We start from the raw sequence: 21,726 nt of genomic DNA, 5'->3' as shown, positions 1-21,726 counted from the left end.
AGAATCTTCCCCTTAAATTATGACCCTTCTCACACATTTGAAATGGGACTTGGCACAACAAAAAACACCTCTTACTCCAGTCCAATTCTTCCCTCTTCTATAACTCCCACCCCCACAAACCCCTTTACCAACCCTCCCCATCTCAAACCATCTTCTCCGCCTGCTAGTGGAGAACCAGTCCTTAGTTCCATATCTTCAGGAAGTTGTCCCAGGATCCTGTGCAAGCAGCCGTTCCGTCCACATTCACTCCCATACAACTCACCCTGTTGTCATGACCAGACACCACCCCTGGAGTAGAATATCACAAGAGATAAAATGGACAAGTGATGAGGAGGGTGCAGTGTAATTATCAAATATTATTTGGACACTTCAAACTCAATACCATTTTAGAAAGACATTTTCAATAATGTCATAATGTATGGTCTCTTTAATATTTGCACATTTTCTTGATTTCATCCTAGACTTTTTTTCATTAACTCTGCAGTCAAATGAGGCGTAGTTTGTGTAGTCGCACGTTTTGTATTTGTAACTGCTGCTAATTTATTATTTTTGTAATTATTTTGTGTTCTCAAAGTTTTTATTTTATTTTGACAAACTGTCCGGATGCTGTATTGTGACAGCTTCCGGCGTCATTCACTGCTCAGACTCACCGTGTGAGCATAGGAATATTTGTAGACAGCATGGTCGCTGCTGAACCAAGGTTTGTTTTATTTCTGTTTTATGTCACACGTTTATGTTTGTCAAATGAGTTGTTTGTCATGTTTTATTATTAGTTTAATTGATTGTTTTGTTTCAGTTGTTTTCAGTTGTTTGTTTTGGGCTACCTGAAGGCTCATTCTCTTCATTTGATATTATGCAGTCAATGAGGTAATTTAATTTCTTAAGTGCATCTTTTCTTTCCTAATGTTTTGTGTCCGTTACATGTTTGTTATCCTTATCGTTGTTTATTTTTTGTATGTTTACACAGTTTGACGTTGGGGCATTTAAGCCAGAAAGGTGCTTGAATAAACCATCAGTAGCAAACCAACTGCTTCGTACTTGACTTGAAGGGAGTGACAGTATTGGAATGATGATGGAATATTGGCTAAATGTGTTTTTGAATGGGGTTTGTACAGGTGGAAGCATGTCTGGAATAGAAAAGTTACGCTACGGTATATCTTGCTGAAAATAATACATCTTCAAGCCAACAACTTGTCAAGATGTGATGTGTTGTTGGCACGCAGATGTGACCTGTGACAGTGTCATGTCACATGATACTGACCATGATACTGACCATGATGCTGACATGATACTGACATGATACTGATGATGTCATGGTCAGTATCATCATAGATATATATAAAGGCTAGATGGCTCAAGGGGGCGGCGCAAGCGTCGCTCAACCGCGGCCATCTTGCGACGGTCACTCATAACATTATGTCTATGGTGCATATACTTTGAAGTAACCATAGCGTGCTCAATTTTCATCCGATTTTCAAACGGTTTGGTGTTTTGTAAACACCAAAGATGTAGTTATGATACTGCATACTTATAATCATGTTTTTTTTTTTATACAATAATATCATAACTACATCTTTGGTGTTTACAAAACACCAAACCGTTTGAAAATCGGATGAAAATTGAGCACGCTATGGTTATTTCAAAGTATATGCACCATAGACATAATGTTATGAATGACCGTCCCAAGATGGCCGCCATGTGGCGACGTCGTACTCCATTGGCCAGCAGCGCGGGTGAGTCATCTAGCCTTTATATATATCTATGAGTATCATGAACAGGCCCTGACATCCCTGTGACAGGGCTGGTAACATGGTACCATGGTAACATGTCAGGGCCTGTGACAGGGCCATGACAGCCTTGCCATTCGGTGCTGTGAGAGGGGCCTGATGTGACAGTACAACTCTACTTATAATTGGAACAGGCTTTTTCTCTCTCCCTGGGAAGTAGGCTAATAATTACATAATAATCGCATACTGCATACTAAGAGTCCAGTTTAATGTCAAATCTGATATTTGGGGAAAAAAAAGAAAGCTTGCATTTTAATTGGGTGTGGGGGTCGGTAAGGGACCTGGATATTGGGTAGGGGGGCACTGGCCCCAAAAAGGTTGAGAAACACTGGATTAAACCATTTGTCTTGGGCTTGGCAAAGAGATACCCCACTCCTTTGATAAATATTTCCCCCTCTCAGTTTGTTTACTCACCGACTTTCTCAGACTTCAGCGTGTCCCAGATGTTGACATTGAAGTCGTCATAGCCAGCCAGTATCAGCCGCCCGGAGAGGGATGGTGCCACGGAGGTCACACTGGCGGGACTGGCGGTGTCCTGGTAGGTGATGAGCTCCTGATCAGCCCGCAGATCATACAGCTTACAGGAGCAATCATCTGAGCCGGTGATCACTGCGTTACCATTGGGGAAGAACTTGTGGGAGAGAGGCAGAACAGAGGGACAAATAATGATTATGTACTGAAGCAGGTTATTGTGGTGTGCATGGAGGACAATTATGTCAATATGTCTGATATTATAATCTAATTGAGGGAAAAGGTGTGATAAATGGAATGCGCACCTGTTGTACAAGAACTGCTTGTGTAGTACACTAACTTTTTCAGCTTGAGACCCAAAATATACATTTAGTGCCTCCCCGGGACCCAAACTTACTAAATGTAAATTAATAACTGTAGCCCTACTCCAAAAATAATGAAAATAGCCAATCTATAAGCTCACAAGTCGCAGCTCGATGCATTGTGAGTTTGTAGATCTGGAAAGTTTCTACATTGAAAAAAGGGCCAATACATGCACACCAAATAGGTTAACGACAGGTGCATAGGACAAAAGGAAGGTCCAAATGCAAACAATGTAACAAGTCCCGCACACTGTCTAGGTCTTTAGACCTTCCTCAGGACAAAGTATGGAAAGTTTACAAATTCTTTTGAAACAATTCTGTTTTTTTTTGTGATTAAAAAAAGATATATATTTTGAAATAATAAAATAAATTGTAGGAAACATAAATAAAGGGATATTTACTTGTGACCCCAAAATGGGTCCCGACCCATTGTTTGGGAAACACTGTGGTACACTATGCCAATTTTTAAACTCAGGCACATCTTATGCAACAGAATCTTATGCAACACAAAACTCATAATCCAGATGTACATTCAATCCACCCTGTTCTCTGTAACTCTAACATGGTCTGGTGCCCTCATTTGGTGTGCTTCTATGAACTTGATGTTCCTATCCACGAGTTTCCAGTGTCACATAGGGCAGGGGTCTTCAACGTTTTCAGGCCAGGGACCCCCTAGCTGAGAGAGAGATGAAGCAGGGACCCCCTCTATATAACTATTGTTTTTAAATTAGGTCTGCTCTTTTTTTTCCTCTACACCTATACCTCTTTGCCAAAAATAGCTATTTTTGGCTAAAGTTCTCCACAGAAAAGGGATGTTAGGGTTCAAGTGGTTAATGTAAAAAAAAAAAATCCTATCACACAAAGATTTGGGGGACCCCCTGTAGTAACGCTGAGGACCCCCTAGGGGTCCCGGACCCCCTGTTGAAGACCCCTGACATAGGGCATTGAGGGAATTATGGGCATCACTTCCTGTTGTCAGTCATTCTGGACTGTTTCCCAAACAGTGGGTCGGGACTCAGGACCCATTTGTGGGTCGCAAGTAGTCTCACGTGGCCAGACTGTTGCCTCCCACAATTTTCAAATGTTTCCGGTCATACATAGCATTCGGAGATTGTGGAATAGTTATCTGGCTACGCGAGATAGGTCGCAAGTGAATATCCCTTTATTTTTTGTTTCCAACATTTTTGTATTAATTATTATTATTTTCAAATATTTTCAAAAGATTTCCACAAAAAAACACATTGTCATGAGTTGAAAAAAAATTGAAATATTTTGTATCTGTTGTTTTCACTAGTTTGGGTCCCGGGCAAACATCTGATTTCTCTTTTGGGTCTTGAGCAAAAAAGTTTGGGAACCACTGCTGTAGTGCATTCTACTTTGCAAATTAGGTGATTCTGATTAAAGAGTCCAGACCAAGCATGACAACTACAGTACTATATATGTATATGTAAACGTTTTAACTGACTAAAGTGGTGAATTAAGCGGCCATTAAGTCACCTCTGCCTGACTTGTAGCAGATCTACAATAGTAGATCTAAATAGCAAATAACAAGCTCTCAACATGTCGCACTGCAACGGGGTTGGGAACTTGTAGATCTGTTATTTTCGGTGCCCATGCGCAACTGAGTATGACTTTTAGGCATTAGGAGAATGCCTCACCGAAATGGCATTGATGTCACTCTCGTGTCCTGGAAATGTTTGATTACATTGGTTCGCTCTGATGTCCCACAGCTTGGCTGTGAAGTCACATGCCCCGGAGATGAAAGTGTTGAAGTCTGGAGACACGGCCAGCGACATGCAGTCACCTAGGTGACCAGCGTATACAGTCTTCTGTTGTCCTGTCTCAATGTCCCATAGTATACTGGGAGGCAGTGACAAGGAGAGAGAGTGGCACAGGAAGGAAGGTATGAATTGTTTGGTTCCAAAATGAGATATGTTTTAAAACACTTGACACTTTACACTTATGAAAAGATACCACAGCATTAAAACAAAGCATCCCATAGTTTGAATTAATATCCCATAATTCAGTATCGTATGTAGACATTACTTATAATGTATTCTTACCAAGTACAGTCACCTGAGCTGGTGATGATCTCACTGTCACTAAGGAAGCGACAGCAGGACAGGTAACCTGAGCAACACAGAAACACAATATCATGTGTGAGCTAAAGGGATATTTCACTTTCAAACAGGTTTAGGGTCATTTTAACGTCTACTCAGGATTTTGTGAGCACCCCAATTAGTTTTTATGTTGCTTGATTCAGTATTTAGATATTTGATATTCATTTTATCAGACACGCCCCCTTCCTATACAAACCCATTGTAACTTCAAACTCCATTTTAACTATGATAGATTAATCGAAAACGTGGTTCTGGTGACTCATACTGCCCTCCTAATACGTGAGGGGCCATGTTTTTTCAATTACTTTTTTTATTAATTTAATAGTATAATAGTTTTTGTATTTTATTTTTTCCATTTCCCCCAAAAAGTATTAAAAATTCAAAAATGAATTTAAAAAGTAATTGAAAAAAACATGCATTAGAAGGACAATATCAGTCACCAGAACCAAGGACCGGTATTTTCGATGAATCTGTCAAGATTAAAATGGAGTTTCAAGTTACATGGGTTTGTATAGGAAAGGTGAAAAAACAGTGAAATATCCCTTTAATCAGCTAGGACATGCCTGGGCCTGACCATGCTGCCATAGGATCTCCCTCCTCCAATAGATACCAGCAATTTTAGATGAATGGTTTGATGAGCATTAAACAATGATAAATAAACCATGTGCCTGTGAAAGTAGCCAGCTGGTGAATTAATGAGTATTTTGGAATTGTGCCAGGGGCCATATCTCGATATTAAGCTGGATGAGTGTTTGTTAGTTCTTAATTGAATGTCCTGGGGATTTTGTGGTTTGTTTGACAATTCTTTACTCTGTAGTTTCCTACCTGTGTGTTCAGCCAGCTCGCGCATGACCTTTATTTGGCCGTCCTTGCCCTTGAGGTTGTAGATGGAGCACATGTTGTCCAGGCCTCCACAGGCCACCAGATTCCCTGAGGGAGCGTAGGCACAAGTCATCACCCAGGATGATTTCAGAGGGATGGCATTCACCTGTGGACACACAGAGATATTAATCAACAGTACAGTGTTAAAGAAACATGTCACTGAACCTGAAGGCTAGAATAAAAAATACCAAGCATAGGACAATGACATCACAAACAATTGAGACATTTGCATAGCCGGTAGGTTCATTGGCTCTGCTCTGAAATATTCCCACATGATGCTACACTGTCGATGATGTATAATTGTGATACCACTTAACTATTGGCAATTGTTGGGTTCTAACATACATCTAAATCACATCTTTTAGCTACAGTTGTAAGATAGAGCTGTAATTCTATCTCACCTTGTTAGTAGTGATGGTGTCCCAAACAATGAGTTTTCCATCCTGAGAAGCACTGACACACAACCTGGTATAGACAGCAGGACAATGAAGGGACAGAGAGAATGAGAAAGCAGGGGAGAAAGAGAGAGAATAGTGTTTAGTGAATTCAGCAGTAAATCCCACAAGAGTATTATATCTGCTGTGATTCCCGACTATGTCCTTTGATGTATTGTTTACACCAGTGGTGTTCTTTTTACTTAAGTAAAAGTATCAATACCAATGTAGAAATACTCTGTTACAAGTGAAAGTGCGGTATTCAAAATGTACTTCAGTAAAAGTAAAAAAGTATTGGCATCAAAATATACTTAAAGTACCAAAAGTTCTTCTACAAATCTACAAAGTAACTAGAAACTAAAGTTTTCAAATAATTGTGGTGGAGTAAAAGTACAATATTTGCCTTTGAGATGTAGTGTAGTGTAGTAGAAGTATTGACATTTGGAAATACTGCAGTAAAGTAAAAGTACCTCAGAATTGTACTTAAGTAAGTGCAGTACTTGAGTAAATGTTCTTAGTTACTTTACACCACCGGTTTACACACTAATCTGTCTCAACAATCTATTCAAGTTCAAGCATAGTGAGTAGAGAGAGTCTGGTAATCAAAAGTCAACGGTTCGCCTCCCGGTCCTGATCTATGTGTCGAAGTGCCTCTGAGCAACACACACATAATCCATAAATGCTCCCCTCTGAGTGATCATCTGAGCAGTCATTAACTGAAAACTGGATTTCCTCCGTGGGACTAAAAAGGTCATGTCTGTCTTTTAATCACGTCCGCACCCCACTGACATCATTTTACTGACATCACAGACTGGCCTCCAAGTACTTTGTGCCTATTTCACCCGGACTGCATTTATAGCAACTCTCTAATCTGTGTAAGCCCCATGTTCACGGGCAGAGACCTCTGCAAGGCACCAACCTGCTTGTCGGGAGGAGTTAAGGGTTCATCTATTCCACTTGCTCAAGGACATTTTGATGCAATCCCAGTAGTAAGGATTAAACCGGCACCCTTTCGACTACCAGACAACCGTTCTACCTTCTGGGCTGCTGCCGCCCCAACTATAAAACTGCCCATTCTATTTGTAAAAAACAAAACACATGCCTAACCAGTACAAGCCTTGAACATGTGTAATGCTACTTTACAAACTGTCACGCTGTGTGACTATTCCCTCTTGTTTATTCATCCATAAAATAAAATAGCAGTGTGATCACTGCACAAATCCAATTATCCAATCAGAACTCCCTCCATGATTTACCTGTAGTCACAATGTGCGCCTTTTTATATCTGACACACAATGAATCTGGATGGTGTCTAAATATGATACATTTTGATCACAGTTAAAACTAGCTTTGTTTGATAGTGGAGTATGAAGGAGTAAACCATATGATCGAGGTTGTGAACTAACACAACAGGTGATGTATTATTTTGTGCAAATTATGCTGTTTCTAATATTGCCGTTTCAAAGGAGTGGTCCTCCCCCCTTGCATTTTTTCCTTGTTGAGTTTGGCAGGGAGGCACCTCAGTGGCAGGGAGGTGACACTGCACATTGCTACCAACAGCTAGAAGGTCCTGGGACTGGGGAAGACTCTCTGTGAGCCATTGCACCATGGTGTTCACATGGGTTTCCTCAAAAGACACGCATGTTGGGGACAGTGCCCCTCACCAAGGCCCCGGCCCCAGACCTTAGAGCTGGGTGCTGCTCAGTGGCTTACTTGGCATCGGTGAGGCACCAGTGCATGGCGTAGATCTTGGACAGGTGGCCCCTTAGTGTCTTCCTGGTTTTGAGTGTGACACGTGGCACCGCTTGTACAGAACCTGATGACTGCTGCAGTGTGGTGTCCTGGAATGTCTTACGGACATCCTAGAGAGTACACACACACACACACACACACACACACACACACACACACACACACACACACACACACACACACACACACACACACACACACACACACACACACACACAGTGTTTAAGATAATGCTAATACTGAATATGTTAATATTGCATGAATATTGAACAGCAACTATGTTTGGTGGATTACAAAATGTCAATACCATGACCAGAGTTAAGTTTTTATATTAATAAAGATTATACAATAAATACAACTTTAATTATTATTTAGGGTAATGTGGTAATATGAATAATGTTTTAGGAGGGAGTGGAGCGATAAGATGTCATCAAGTGATGAATGCATATTGACATTTTAGAGCTGTCGGGCAGAAATCTTCTATCTCTATATTTCATCCTTTTTAGTTTTTTCTTTCCATAAATGAATTCCCTATTTTTATACTTTGTGTTATGACAGAGTACAGTATGAGTTGTGATCTTGTGGATCGACTATTGTTACTATTTTTGGAAGAAAAAAAAACATGCCTGTAATGTCATGCCCAAAATAGGGTTGAACGTGGTTAAGTCTGTTTTATAAATATTTAACCAATGAAAAGTTGGCTTGTGACTAAATAATAACTAGATTGCATACGAATATGAATATGAATAGAAGGTTTCTGCCCGACACCAACAATATATTGACTGTGTAAGTTGTTACATTTTATTCTATGTTCATGTAATGTTGATTCATTATTAATGATAATGGCTTGGCCTACTGACAGTGATCTGTTCTTTGAGGTTTTCTGCCTCCTTTCGCAGGTCCTCCAATTCACCCATGGTAACGGTCGTTAGGCGCTGTCACCAATGGAGACAGGAAGATATTGCAAGCAAGATGATGTAATCCTGAAATGAAGAGGAGAGGGGGGGGGGGGGGGGCAAGACAAAAGAAAATATAAACGTTTTGGATTAACTTTTCCCAATTTGTGATTTGTACTCCATTATCAAATATATTTACCCTAGTCTCAATTACAAAAAAAAAAAAGATTATTCTACCACTCCTCTTAGCTCTTGGTACAGGAACTTTCCACGTATTTTCTTGTAGAATTACATCCTTGGCTTAGCAGCAATTTTCCTACTAATGCCCAATATGTAAAGATTACATCACTGGCTGCCTCATCGTCACATATAATGGAATTTTACCTGCATGTACCTGAAGACTTTTACCCTCTCTAGCTTTGATCTTTGCTTCTCAACGAAGCTCTGTTTTGCAATTCAAATTGGTCCTCAACTGCTTTGCAGACCTTCGCAAACATGCACATATACACACAAAAAAGCATGTGTTGTTTGAATAAAAACACACCTGATTGTAAATGCAATACAGTGTGTACTGTCATAGTAAGTATAGTATAGTATATAGTAGTATATCACTATACAAAACTATCATCTTTTATTTAACGATTAATCCAGCATCTGGCAAATTCAGGTGTTTTTTTCCCCCCATGTCAAGTTGTCGGTGCCTGTCACCTCTCCAACAAGCTCTTACTGTTGATGGCTTTTTAGCTATTGAATTTGGTAATGTCATGATTAATTGAACGTTTAACAATCAACCAATCACCTAATGGACAAAGTCATACAGTGTGACAAATGGCAAATGCTCTGTGATTGTAAGGGGTGGCAGTGGCTCAGGAGGTAGATCAGCCATCTTTTGTTTGATTCCTGGCTCCCCCTGGCTCAAGTGTCCTTGAGCAAACACTGAACCCCTAACTGCTCCCAATGAGCAGGTGACGATGAACTTGAACTCCTAACTGCTCCAATGAGCAGGTGACAATGAACTGAACCCCTAACTGCTCCAATGAGCCGGTGACAATGAACTGAACCCCTAACTGCTCCAATGAGCAGGTGACAATGAACTGAACCCCTAACTGCTCCCAATGAGCAGGTGACAATGAACTGCTCCCCCAGGTGCATGGTTACCTCCGCTGTCTGTGTGAATGGGTGAATGTAAAGCACATTGTAATGCACTTTAATCACTTAACCAATCACTTAACCCCAGCATCTGTATTGTGGAAATCCATATTTCGCAGAAATTAGCAGATCGACAAGCTCAAAGCATCGCAAAGCTTTCCCCACAAGAACAGAAAACTGAAAATCGACTAGTTTAGAGCCCTGAGGGACGGTCATGGCGATCAACCATATGGGGGTTAAGTTGTTAATGGACAAATTAATACAGTTTGACAAACGCAATCAAGGTGCACTAGCAAATTGTGAGAGATATTGTGAGATACAATCTCGACAATTGCTGCACACAGTTGACTTTGAACAGATTCAGGGAAAGACAACGCTTTGGTACTTTAAACAGAATTATTTCAGAATGAGATTATGCTCATGACTTCATGATCAAACACATGCATTATGAATAACCACCGCAACAGCACATTATCTTTATGCTCGAACAATGTGAAATATTTGCATTTGCTGATTGCTATCAGTTGTTATGATGCTATTTCCTTTATCTTACCTTGAGAGCTGATAGGTTGGACTATTTTCCTTGATCTTATTGAAAGTGTCCCTGAAGCAATCTTTTTCTCTCTCTCTCTCTCTCTCTCTCTCTCTCTCTCTCTCTCTCTCTCTCTCTCTCTCTCTCTCTCTCTCTCTCTCTCTCTCTCTCTCTCTCTCTCTATTTGAATGTCCCAGTCAAAACTCATGACCATGGGTATTTGCCTCTAATTTGTTTGAAAAGAAGAGGAGTGGAAGCTTGTGATGGAGGAGGGAAGGATTCTGTGGAAGAAAGACATTTGATTTTGCAGTCGTTGTTGGGCCCTATTTCTTTACATAAGAATGACTTAAGTAAATACATATGAATAAAGAAAGAATGAAGAAACTTTGAACCTTAATGTAAGACAAACTTTTAGTTGGATTTCTGATATGTGGCCTAAAAAGTAGCCAACATGGAAGAAAGAGATTTGCTTTCTCAACATTCTGCCTAACCAGTTGAATTATAGTGTCCCTATTCTGAGGTCAACATTTGGCAAAAATAGAAAATACAAGCTCACAACATTTCACGACACGTTGTGAGCTTGTATATCTCATAATGTCAGTGAATATTTATAGTGTACTGTAGAGGGACAAAAAGTAAGAGGGCCTTGTATAGAGCCCTGGGGGACTCAGGTCAACTAAGTACAGTATGGTTTAAGTGGCTAAACCTTTTTCTTTAACTGACCTATCCATAGCAAATTGATCAAATATGAGTTAAATATCTTGCTAAGGGCATATGGACTGGGACCTTTTGTTTTGAAATGGGAACTCTAACCATGAGGCCACCCAGGGGAATCATTCTCAATCAGAATCATGACGGCCATAGATGTCCTAATCTCAACTATGAGCCAATCACGATTCAGTTCAATTAAAATCAACACACATGGGAAATTTTGATAAAGTTCAATCACTTACAAGTACAAATGGAGACATCTGACTGTATCCCTCAACTACCATAAGTGTTCGGCTGAACTCACCTTAATTGACTAATTCATCAATTGACTGCAAATGGCTTCATTATCATAGTTTTTATAAAGTGTAACTTGTTGAACATGACTGTGTTTTAAACAGTGATGATGCACTCTTGCTATTCTGTCTCTGGGACTGCCTTTGTCGTGTGATTAAAATGCCTGCCCGGGTGGGGGGTGGGGGGGGGTGGCTGCCTGATGGTACATTAACACACGAGAGAGAGAGAGAGAGAGAGAGAGAGAGAGAGAGAGAGAGAGAGAGAGAGAGAGAGAGAGAGAGAGAGAGAGAGAGAGAGAGAGAGAGAGAGAGAGAGAGAGAGAGAGAGAGAGAGAGAGAGAGAGAGAGAGAGAGAGAGAGAGAGAGAGAGAGAGAGAGAGAGAGAGAGAGAGAGAGAGAGAGAGAGAGAGAGGTGGAGTGGAGTGGAGTGGGCGGGGGAGGGGTGTATTGGGAAGTGGTAGTGAGATTTAAATCCGAGTGGCTGAGATTTTAAGGGAGGCCTTTTGGATCAAATCTGCTCTCATCCGATTACTGACTGCTCTTTGCATCTGGATAAGAGACGGAGAGGGACGAAGGGAGGGAGGTGGGGGAGATAGAGGGATGAAAACAAGGGAGGGGCAGATAGAGGAGGGAGAGGGGGCAGATGAGAGAAGGGATGGGGTGATGGAGGGGTGAGGATGAGGTTGTGGGAGGTGGCGCTGTGTGAAAATGGAAGACGGGATGTGTCATTGTAGGGATGTGCGCTGTGGTTTGAAACCGAATGCCCTCATCTACTGTATAAAATAAGGTCTTAAATAATTATGCTGCCTCCTTTGGCCAAGTTGAAAGGAAAAAAGTCACAAATCTCCAAATCCTTCACGGAATAAGGATTATTAGATTAAATGAATGTAGGTTGATGGACTTTTGTCTTAAAGCTCTTATCTGCTTTGTTTCACATATAAACTGCAAATAAGAAACTGGCCCACTATTGCTATCAAATAGCACAATGTAAACAAACATTTTACAAATTGTTTCATCATACAGATTGTGTCCAACAATATTAAGAGTCAGAATAACCTAAACAAAAGTTCATCATTCACATAAATCCCTCTGTGTCACACCACATAAAACATAACAACTTGGAGTCAGGGGAATTATTCCATCACCTCAGAGTTAAAAAGAGTTAAACCAATAAGTCAAGTTAACATATGTTATCGTTCCATATTCCTGTGCAAACGTCAAATGAATGAGGGTTGTACACTTCTCTCTCCAGGGTGTCATGACACCTCATGAAGGTATATTGCCGAAAAAAACATGCTGAATTATTAATAAATCACTTTTTTTTCCGTATGGAGATAAGTGTGTAACCTTCATTAATTGATTTATGGACTGATAGTTTGCATCTTTTTTAACGAGTGTGCGCCCTTCAACTGAATTAATTACACCTCATCTTATGTTATAAAAAAATTATTCAACCTGAGAATTGAATGATCATGATTGATTTTGAGGGGTTGCACAGTCGTGTGCCCTTAAGAATCATGTTGCCGAGAAAGAGAAGAGAAATTCCCCATTAATTCTGTTGTTAAATCAAGCGAAACTGTGGAAAGAAATTTCTGTCGGCTTGAACCCTCGCAATTGTGCCCGCCACATTAAGCAACTGAAAAAGCAGCATCACATACATGTTTAAAGCAATTATTGTCATTTACATATCATCTACAACACTCACTCACCAATGTATGGAAGTCCTCTTGTGGGGTGTGGTGTGGTGTAGGTTTTCACTACTTCCTTCAGCAGCAGGCCTGTGTTTACTGTTGTAAAGTTCACCTCCTCTTGTACAACAATTTCTCTCATTCACTTTTCTGTATCTCACACACAGATACACACACACACACACAGGCACACAGACAGTGGAGCTATTCCTCTGTGGTGCTCCCTCTCTCTCTCTGTTGCTCCTATGAGGAACAGATGAGGATTGGAGGGATGAAGGGAGATCAGTGAAGAGGGGATAAACCATAGGAATGGTCAGAGAGAGAGTAACAGAGATGGTAAGGGGGGCTGGGGGAAAGCGAGAGACTGAGGGAAGGAGATACACAGTTGGAGTGTGTGTGTGTGTGTGTGTGTGTGTGTGTGTGTGTGTGTGTGTGTGTGTGTGTGTGTGTGTGTGTGTGTGTGTGTGTGTGTGTGTGTGTGTGTGTGTGTGTGTGTGTGTGTGTGTGTGTGTGTGTGTGTGTGTGTGTGTGTGTGTACGAGAGAGAGAGAGAGAGAGAGAGAGAGAGAGAGAGAGAGAGAGAGACAGACAGGGATGCGGTAGGACAGTATTTTTGTTGGATGACAGGAGCAGAGAAGGACAGAATGGGTTGTGTGAGAGAGAAAAACTGACCCAGAGAGGGAGAACAACAGACAGACTGGTGTGGGGTGGTAAGGTGAGACAAGAAAAAAGAAGGGTTAAAGTGGGAGAGGGACAGGAAGAGATGTAGGAGAAAGATGGGGGGTAGGCTACCTTAAACAACCTCATTGGTCAAAACACGAAAAGGTTGGCTTGAATCAGAAACACACCGATGAAGGGAAGGAATTTTGAAACATGGAGATGGGGTCGCGCCAGGAAAAAGGGTAAATAGAAGCGCTTGGGCACATGGCTTTTTATGGTGCTCTGACAGTTAACTGGTCTGTGACTGACAGCAGCGGTGCTGTTTTGTAAACCTGAACAGTCTAATATTAGAAAGGAAAGTCTATGGAGAGTGTGGGTACTTGGTAGTGCAGAGATCAGATGTTTTTGTTATGTCGTAGACCTGCTATCTTGTGTGTGTGACCCACTGGCAGAAATAAAAGTTTGAGTTTGTTCTGCCTTATGTAACCGGTGGAGACGTGCGATGTGTTTGGAAGAACAGAACGACCAAATATCTCTCTTTCGAGCTGGTTTCCGTGTATTCTCTCTGACATGAAATAACATAAACAAAACATTGACCAGGTTAGACAGGTCTGTGTGCATCAACTCCTCTCTCCAGTGAGGAAGTAAAAAGCCGGTCACAATGTGGTATTGAAACCTGAACACCAGGGGTTCTCAAATGGTTTTATACCAGAACCTCATTTTAGGGGGGAAATTTTTTGGCAATCCCACACTTTATTTGTTGTGCAATAAAGTTGACATAAAGCATATTTTAAAATAAAGCATACATAGGTATCTTTGAATAGGAATGTTCAAAGCAAATGAACAACGCTGTGATTCCGGCTTGTGTCCTATCAAAGTACTTTAGAAGTGTTTCTGTACACATTTGTAAATGGAAGCCTATACAGTACAGCTTTTATTATGTTGAAGAACCTTAATAAAAATAATAATAACAAGAAACTACATTCACAGGGTATGCTTTAAAAAAACAAATAAAGCAGACTTAATGGTAAGGATACATTAGTCTTTTTTCAGTTATCAATGTGGGACCCCACCTTTACCTTCCCACGACCCATAGTTCTGACCCATAGTTGGAGATTCTCTGCTTTACACAATACATAATATAAGTAAAATAAAATAAAATACAACATACCTGACATGGTCCAGGTTAGATAGGTCTGTGGGCATCAACAAATAAAATAAAACAAGACAGTCACTCAAAAACAACTTATTTAATTATTCATTATTTCGTTTCACAGAGAACAAAACATAGACACTCACCTCATCAGGAATCTTATATTGGGAAAGAAGGAGGAGGGGTAAAGGAGCTTTAGCCAATTATGAATCTATTATACACCAACCCTGGAGACCTAAACAGTCAGCAACCACTTAGTGACACATTTTGTGTAATTATATATGTAAGATATATATATATAAGATAAAGATCCAGTAAATTACACTGTTACACTTACATACCACATAAAAGGGTCACTGAAGTGCTTCAACAAGGCATTGAAGAGTTCTGGTACGAACAGCAGGCCTCTGGTTCCATTAAAAAAACACACATTTAAATTCAAATACATTTTACGAGAGGCTTCCTTGTACCTCCGTCTCCCCAGATGTGCTTGCATTTGAGTTTCCGTGTTAATTGTTCATTGATGAAGGAACAAGGAAATGAACAAGGAAATGAACAGGAATTTAGTCCATGATACTGAAGAGGCAGGTTGACCTGCATGTAATAAAATTACATTTTGGTTAGAACATACTTTGCATTAACCAGACATTTCAACGTGTAGCATGTTGAAAAGCAGACAGAAAAGACAGACCAGGTAGAGAGAGGCTCATTGCCGGTTGGATCCTCTGTGCTATCAGGAGGGCGAGTTCCTGTTGTGAGCTAGCAACTGGGTTTGACAGCTATCACATTCACGGTGTCCACCAGTACTGCTGAAGGGCCCTTGAACAAGAGACTGCAGCCCAAATATATTCAGGTGCAGCTGTGCTACAGGCAACCCTGTGTTCTGACCTCTCTGATGAAACTAACAGACTAAGATGCAACAGTGTGTGTGTGTGTGTGTGTGTGTGTGTGTGTGTGTGTGTGTGTGTGTGTGTGTGTGTGTGTGTGTGTGTGTGTGTGTGTCTGTCTGTCTGTCTGTCTGTCTGTCTGTCTGTCTGTCTGTCTGTCTGTCTGTCTGTCTGTCTGTCTGTCTGTCTGTCTGTCTGTCTGTCTGTCTGTCTGTCAAGGAGAGAAGATGAATTTGTGTTGTGAAGTTGAAGAGAGGTCTCTAAGGTCAAGTTTCTGCACTGTGGAGAGTTAAAGAGTTATTAGAGTTAAATGTGCAAATATCACCAACTCATAAAAAAATGCATTAGAATATTGCTCACAACTTTGGTTGTAGGTTATCCCACACCTGCTACTGTTCTGATAATCTCAAAAGTGTACCATCTATTACAGAGGAGTCGTATGTCTCAAGCTACGTTAGAAAGGTACTTGATATGGAGACTCTCATGGCACATTGTGTGTGGCATTATGAGGCCAAAGTATACGTCATGTCAATGTAGAAGTCCTAGTAAACAACTAGAGTCCTACTTTATCATAATGATGAATGTGTGTGTGTGTGTGTGTGTGTGTGTGTGTGTGTGTGTGTGTGTGTGTGTGTGTGTGTGTGTGTGTGTGTGTGTGTGTGTGTGGTGGATTGAGGTCGGGGTAGCTTGGCTATCACCTACATTCATGTTGTGGGGTTTAGGCGATGATTCCGGGTGTATAAATTAAGCTGTGTGGTTTGAAAGTGTTGACTTAACTCACTGGTCCAGTTCACAGAGAAAGGGGTGAAAAATGAGAGAGAGAGAGAGAGAGAGAGGGACTGCGAGAGAGAGAGAGAGAGAGAGAGAGAGAGAGAGAGAGAGAGAGAGAGAGAGAGAGAGAGAGAGAGAGAGAGAGAGAGAGAGAGAGAGAGAGATACAGGGAAAGGAATACAAGCATGCCTGAGTGAGGCAAGGGATTAAAATCTATTAAGCTTTCTATCCATATTTCTCTGGCTTCACGCTTTCATCTAAGTGCCACTCACCAGAAGGCAACCTGGAAAATAGCAGAATATAGTACAATTACAAGTACAATAGTAGAATAGAATGGTGTTGAGTATGGTTTAATTTAGTGGGGTAGGGTGCAACAGAGTAGGATAGGTTAGAATGTAGAATAAAGCAGACAATGAATGAACTACAAGTCCCAGGATCATTAATAGGCACTAGAATGACTGATACCCTCGTAGCCTCATTTTAAACAAAGGGTCTCTGGGAGGGTGGGTGGGCGGGGGGGATTAAATGGCAAATCTCACTTTCACCCATAAAGAACTGCTGTGAACCTAAACCTAACTGTTATGAAAAAAGAAAAGATATTAACCCTGTCACCACGTCAAAAGGTCACAGTGATGCCTTTTCCAGTATATCTCCCCTAAGCTCCTGGGCCTTACATAATGTCTGCTCATTCACGCAGCAATCATAAAGATCCCGGCATGCGTTCGATGATAATATTGTGATTATTGCACAGTATAATTAGAACGGTAGACAGTTAACAGGACTTAGGTGGCGAGCATGCTTAAGATGCATTATGCCGGCATAACTCCTACTTAAGGGCAGATTAGCGCTGCCTTTTAAGGTATTGCACGCTTTCAGAGTGTCGGGGAGGGATAATGTTAAAACAGGGGTCACCATTAAACAGAGCTGAGCGACCCAGTTCCAGTGCACTGGAGGGATTAAGACACAGCGGGTAGCGAGAGGGTTAATATTAGGCATAGGCAGTAAATGGTACTTGACTCACCACCTAATGCATGGGATGGAGGAGAGGATTGATGGATGGATGGATGGATGCAGGGGGGTGGGGTTGGGTTGGATGGGGGGGTGCTGCTGCTGTTTTTAATGGGAGGGACAAGATGGGGGAGATGGGAGAGAGTGGCTCTGCTGGATGTGGCTGCTGATTAAATGATCTCTGTAGCTGGATTACTATTCCATATTCTAAATGGGAGATTTTTTAAGCTTCATAAACAAATGCACTCATTTTATGAGGGATTAACTGTAATCTCCCTATTTCTATCCTTTACCCCCCCCCCCCCCCCACCTCACTACTCTATCCCTCCTCCTTTCACTTCAACCTCTTACTGTGTCTGGTTCCCTGGGTGCAGGTTGTGTTCTTGTGCAGTGTGTTGTGTGTTGTGGACTCAACACCGTATCACATGTCAGTCTCAAATATCGTTGGGCAGAAACCTTGTATCTCTGTATTTCATAGTTTTATGTTTTTTTCATAAATTAATGCCCCACTTTATACTTTGTCGTATGACAGTGTCACACAAAAGTACCAAACATAGCCGATATATACAAGCTCACAACACATCGCACTGCCACGCGTTGTGATCTTATAGTTTGGCTAGATCGGCAATTTTTCACTATTTTATAAAAGTTTGAAGATTTTGGAAAACACTCGTTTATAATGACATGCTCAAAATAGAGGTGACTGGTTGAAAGTGGTTAAATCTGTCTTTTATAAATATTTAATTAATGCAAGTATTAACACAAGCTTTATTGTCACATCACAGGATTAGAGGTGTAAAGAAGTGTTTTTTTTTTTTCGTACTGGCTCATCCAAGAGGGTTGATCCATGGACCACAACAGCTACCTAGACTCAAGCCGGGGACTGATGACCCTGAGTCACCCTAAGTGACTTAGTCACCTGGGCGAGGGAGGCTCAGACCAGAATTAAATGCTTGACGGAAAAGCAAGTGGTGCATTGCACAGGTCCAGTACCTGGTGAGACGCAGGAGGAGCCCAGCCTGCATCTCCAACACTCCATAAGCCTCACCCCAAGTTCAGAAAATCACCAGGTTAAGTGACCTGCTGCCAACAAGGTAAGTAAGCAGGTCGAAGAGGCTAATTGTCGGTATCAGCTGAGAACATGGGAGTCTATCCCCATTTCAATGCGTATGCCCTGGGAGATGGATTGCTGAGGTCGAGCGCAACATCTACCACCAGCTCCTGGCTCCTCCTCCAGTACTTACCACATCTACTTACCACATCTTGCCACAACCAAGCCGTGCTATTCCTACGCTGAGTTGGCGGTGCTCAGGATCGAACCCTTGTGGTCCAAAGGCGAGTGCTCTAACGACTGAGCTATCCAGATCCTAACAAGGAGAAAAAGTGGCACTAGTTAGGTGAAGATGTGGACCAGGTTCTCGAAGCTACAGCCAGACGGCCAGGCCAGTTAAGAGCTTGGGAAAGATCTTCGATGGCGCACCCTGAGGGACACTGCAGCGATCCAAGCAACCAGCATAGAGTTGGGAAACTGGCTCTATAGCGGTGGACAAGTCAGGGTTGCTTGGATTTACCAGTGTGGCATTCTCGAGTTCTCTGGCCATTGCTGGTCTATGATGTGTCTAGGACTAGGTTGCATCAAAAAGTGTGTGTTAAACCATTCTTAGCATTCAGGAAGGGAGGAAAGATTGAGTATTTTTAAAACACTGTATTTTCTATTTTTTGTCAGATAAATAATTAAAATAATCATAATAATTTTATTTTGTATAGTAAAATAAAAAAAGGAAGAAAACCCAATATCATGAATTGTATAAAATTGTTGGTTGGGTGAATTATTACATGCCTGCTTGGCAGCGGTTTGTCAGGAGGTCTAGTATCCAGTAGCACATGCTCGGGTGCATCTCAAGGTCTCTGAGCTTTGTATCGAGCCTGGCCCGGGCCGAGCCTGGCCGAATGCTGAGCTGTAGTCCACGAACAGTATACTGTACATGTATGTATGTATGTACTGTATTTGTTATTCAACTTTTTGTCATCCAAGTGAGAGAGGGCAGTGTGAAGAGCCATGGCAATTGCATCGTTGGTGGATCTGTTTTGACGGTATGCAAAGTGCCATGGGTCTAGCGAGGCAGGTCGCGTGGAGCAGATCACCAGCCTCTCAATACTAAAGGGGTGACTGAGGGCGACAGGTTGCCACTTATTCAGGGATGTCAATTTGGAGTCCAATTTGGATGGATACTGGGTAATGTGGCTTGAGAATGTGGCCTGGGATCCCTGGAGGGCCCGCAGCCTTAGGGGTGTCCACTTGTTTGAAGGCTCAGCATATGTCGGCCTCCGAGATGGTTGGTGTTGGTGCCGTTAGTCTCCTCGGGTGGTGCTGAGCCTGGCTTGTTGATGCGGGTGGAGTTGATCTCAAACTGGTTGAACTAGGGCATTCAGCTTGTCGGGGAGGGAGACAAGCGGGTTCTGGTTTTCGCATCTGATTTCTTTCTGCCTGCTGTCTGTTATTGTCTGTAGCGCCTGTCACATGCTCTTGCTTTAACCGCTGTTGAACTGGTCTTCCATTTTGACCTCGAACTCCTTCTCGGTCCTTCTGACGGTTCTCTGTAGGGCAGCGTGTGTGGGCCCCACGTTCCATAGATCTGAATACATTATGTGCATTTAGTGCAGCGCGTACCTCACAGTTGATCCATGGTGCATTAGAGTAGATCCAAACTGTCTTTTTTTGGACCGATGTTGTCAATGCACTTGCTACTTACTAATAAAGCCAGCAACTGTTTCTGAGAACTCATTGACATTATTCCTCGAGGTGCTTGAATATCTCCCTATCTGTTTGGACAAAGCAGGATTTCTGCATAGAATCTGTGTTCTGACCAGATTCAAACCTCCTTTTCAGCGACCAGCTCTTTTCCTGTCCGTTTCTTCCTGTAGGCAGGGAGCAGTTGTATGGAGCAGTGATATGAAATGCCAAATGGTGGACAGGTAAGGGTCTTAAAACCTTCCCGGAAGCGGGAGTAACAGTGGTCGAAAATTCTTTCGCCACGGGTGCTGCATATGATGTATTGGTAGTATTTTGGGAAAAGATTCATTCATTAGATTGGCTCTGTTAAAGTCCCCAACACAAATAAACAGAGCATCCGGGTGAGCGATTTCCTGTTCACTGATAGACCTGAAGTTCCTTTAATGCCATATCTGTGTTGGCACGTGGATGTAGTACACTGTACATCCACTTGTTGTTTACATACTGTACATTGTACAGTATGTAAACAAGAACAATGATTGCACTATACTCACAGGGGAGGTAGAATGCCTGCCATTCTATCATCACATAATCAATTTCTTGTAACTGTTTGTGTCCCCATTCTAAACACCCTGCTCTGTCTTTTCCTCTGCCATAGTGCCATTGTACAACCAGTCTACAACTGTTTGCCACTACTATGCAGCTGGGGAGGGGGTGAAGTGCCTCGACTCTGACAGGCAAGAGAGTGCAGTGTGTTCACTGTGTTATTACTGACTGAACGCAGTGTCCCCTCTTGCTTCTCTTGTGTACACCTATTTTAGTTAACCACATGAAGCCTAGCATCCCTATTCTGGGGGAAATAGAAGCTTAAAACGCGCCACAGCACGTTGTGAGCTTGTCAGTTGGCAATTCTCACCAAAGTGCTTTGGTGTAGAGGGAAATATTAGCAGACCTAGTATAGAGCCCTGGGTCAACAGAGTATAAGGTTTAAGTGGTTAATTATGCATTTAAAGACCTAGTATAGAGCCCTGGGTCAACGGAGTATAGGGTTTAAGTGGTTAATTATGAATTTAAAGAAGCATGTAATCTGTGCTTGCTTAACCTTTGACCAGCTCATGAAAAGTGTGTATAGACAGACAGCCAGACCCACCCGAGCGGCTTTACTGTAGACTAGCTGTGCTGTCGCAGCTGAAAAAAAAAACGTTACAAATGTAGGTGTAAAAAATTGACATACTACATTTTAAACGGATTCAGAGTGCTTTCAGTGAGTCTTTTTAATCTGCATGCAGCCAACGAACGGGGCCTGTCCTAATCACTTAATGGATTCTCTCTCACTCCCACACCTATCTGTAATATCCAGACCCTCTGCTGTCTCTTTCTCATACTCCGGTCTGAGCCACACCTCACTCAAGATACATAATGTCAAGTCACTTTTAT

General features: G+C 41.8%; 1 protein-coding gene across 1 annotated transcript; it reads right to left on the bottom strand.

The window, feature by feature from the left end:
• Positions 1 to 147: 147 nt before the first annotated feature.
• Positions 148 to 10,478, bottom strand: gnb3a (guanine nucleotide binding protein (G protein), beta polypeptide 3a). The gene is made up of 9 exons (XM_084052696.1): positions 10,407 to 10,478; positions 8,669 to 8,791; positions 7,770 to 7,918; positions 6,024 to 6,087; positions 5,566 to 5,728; positions 4,684 to 4,750; positions 4,279 to 4,480; positions 2,202 to 2,418; positions 148 to 288 (listed from the first exon to the last, which is right to left on the bottom strand). The coding sequence occupies exons 2-9, from the start codon at positions 8,723 to 8,725 to the stop codon at positions 182 to 184; spliced, it is 1,026 nt and encodes a 341-aa protein (XP_083908822.1). The 5' UTR covers positions 8,726 to 8,791; positions 10,407 to 10,478; the 3' UTR covers positions 148 to 181.
• Positions 10,479 to 21,726: the final 11,248 nt, after the last annotated feature.

Source organism: Gymnoscopelus microlampas (assembly GCF_963454915.1).
Source record: "Gymnoscopelus microlampas genome assembly, chromosome: 3".
NCBI classification, from domain to species: domain Eukaryota; kingdom Metazoa; phylum Chordata; class Actinopteri; order Myctophiformes; family Myctophidae; genus Gymnoscopelus; species Gymnoscopelus microlampas.
Note: the sequence above shows the minus strand (reverse complement) of the source record. Positions and strands in the feature narration are given on the sequence as shown.

Bases quoted from the DNA above. Each gene is read 5' to 3' on its own strand.
- gnb3a (XM_084052696.1), bottom strand. From the start codon at position 8,725: ATGGGTGAATTGGAGGACCTGCGAAAGGAGGCAGAAAACCTCAAAGAA. The intron at 4,481-4,683 runs GTAAGAATACAT...ACTGCCTCCCAG, and splicing joins AGCTCAGGTGACTGTACTTG to TATACTATGGGACATTGAGA. The intron at 289-2,201 runs GTGAGTAAACAA...ATTCTACTCCAG, and splicing joins GCTGAAGTCTGAGAAAGTCG to GGGTGGTGTCTGGTCATGAC.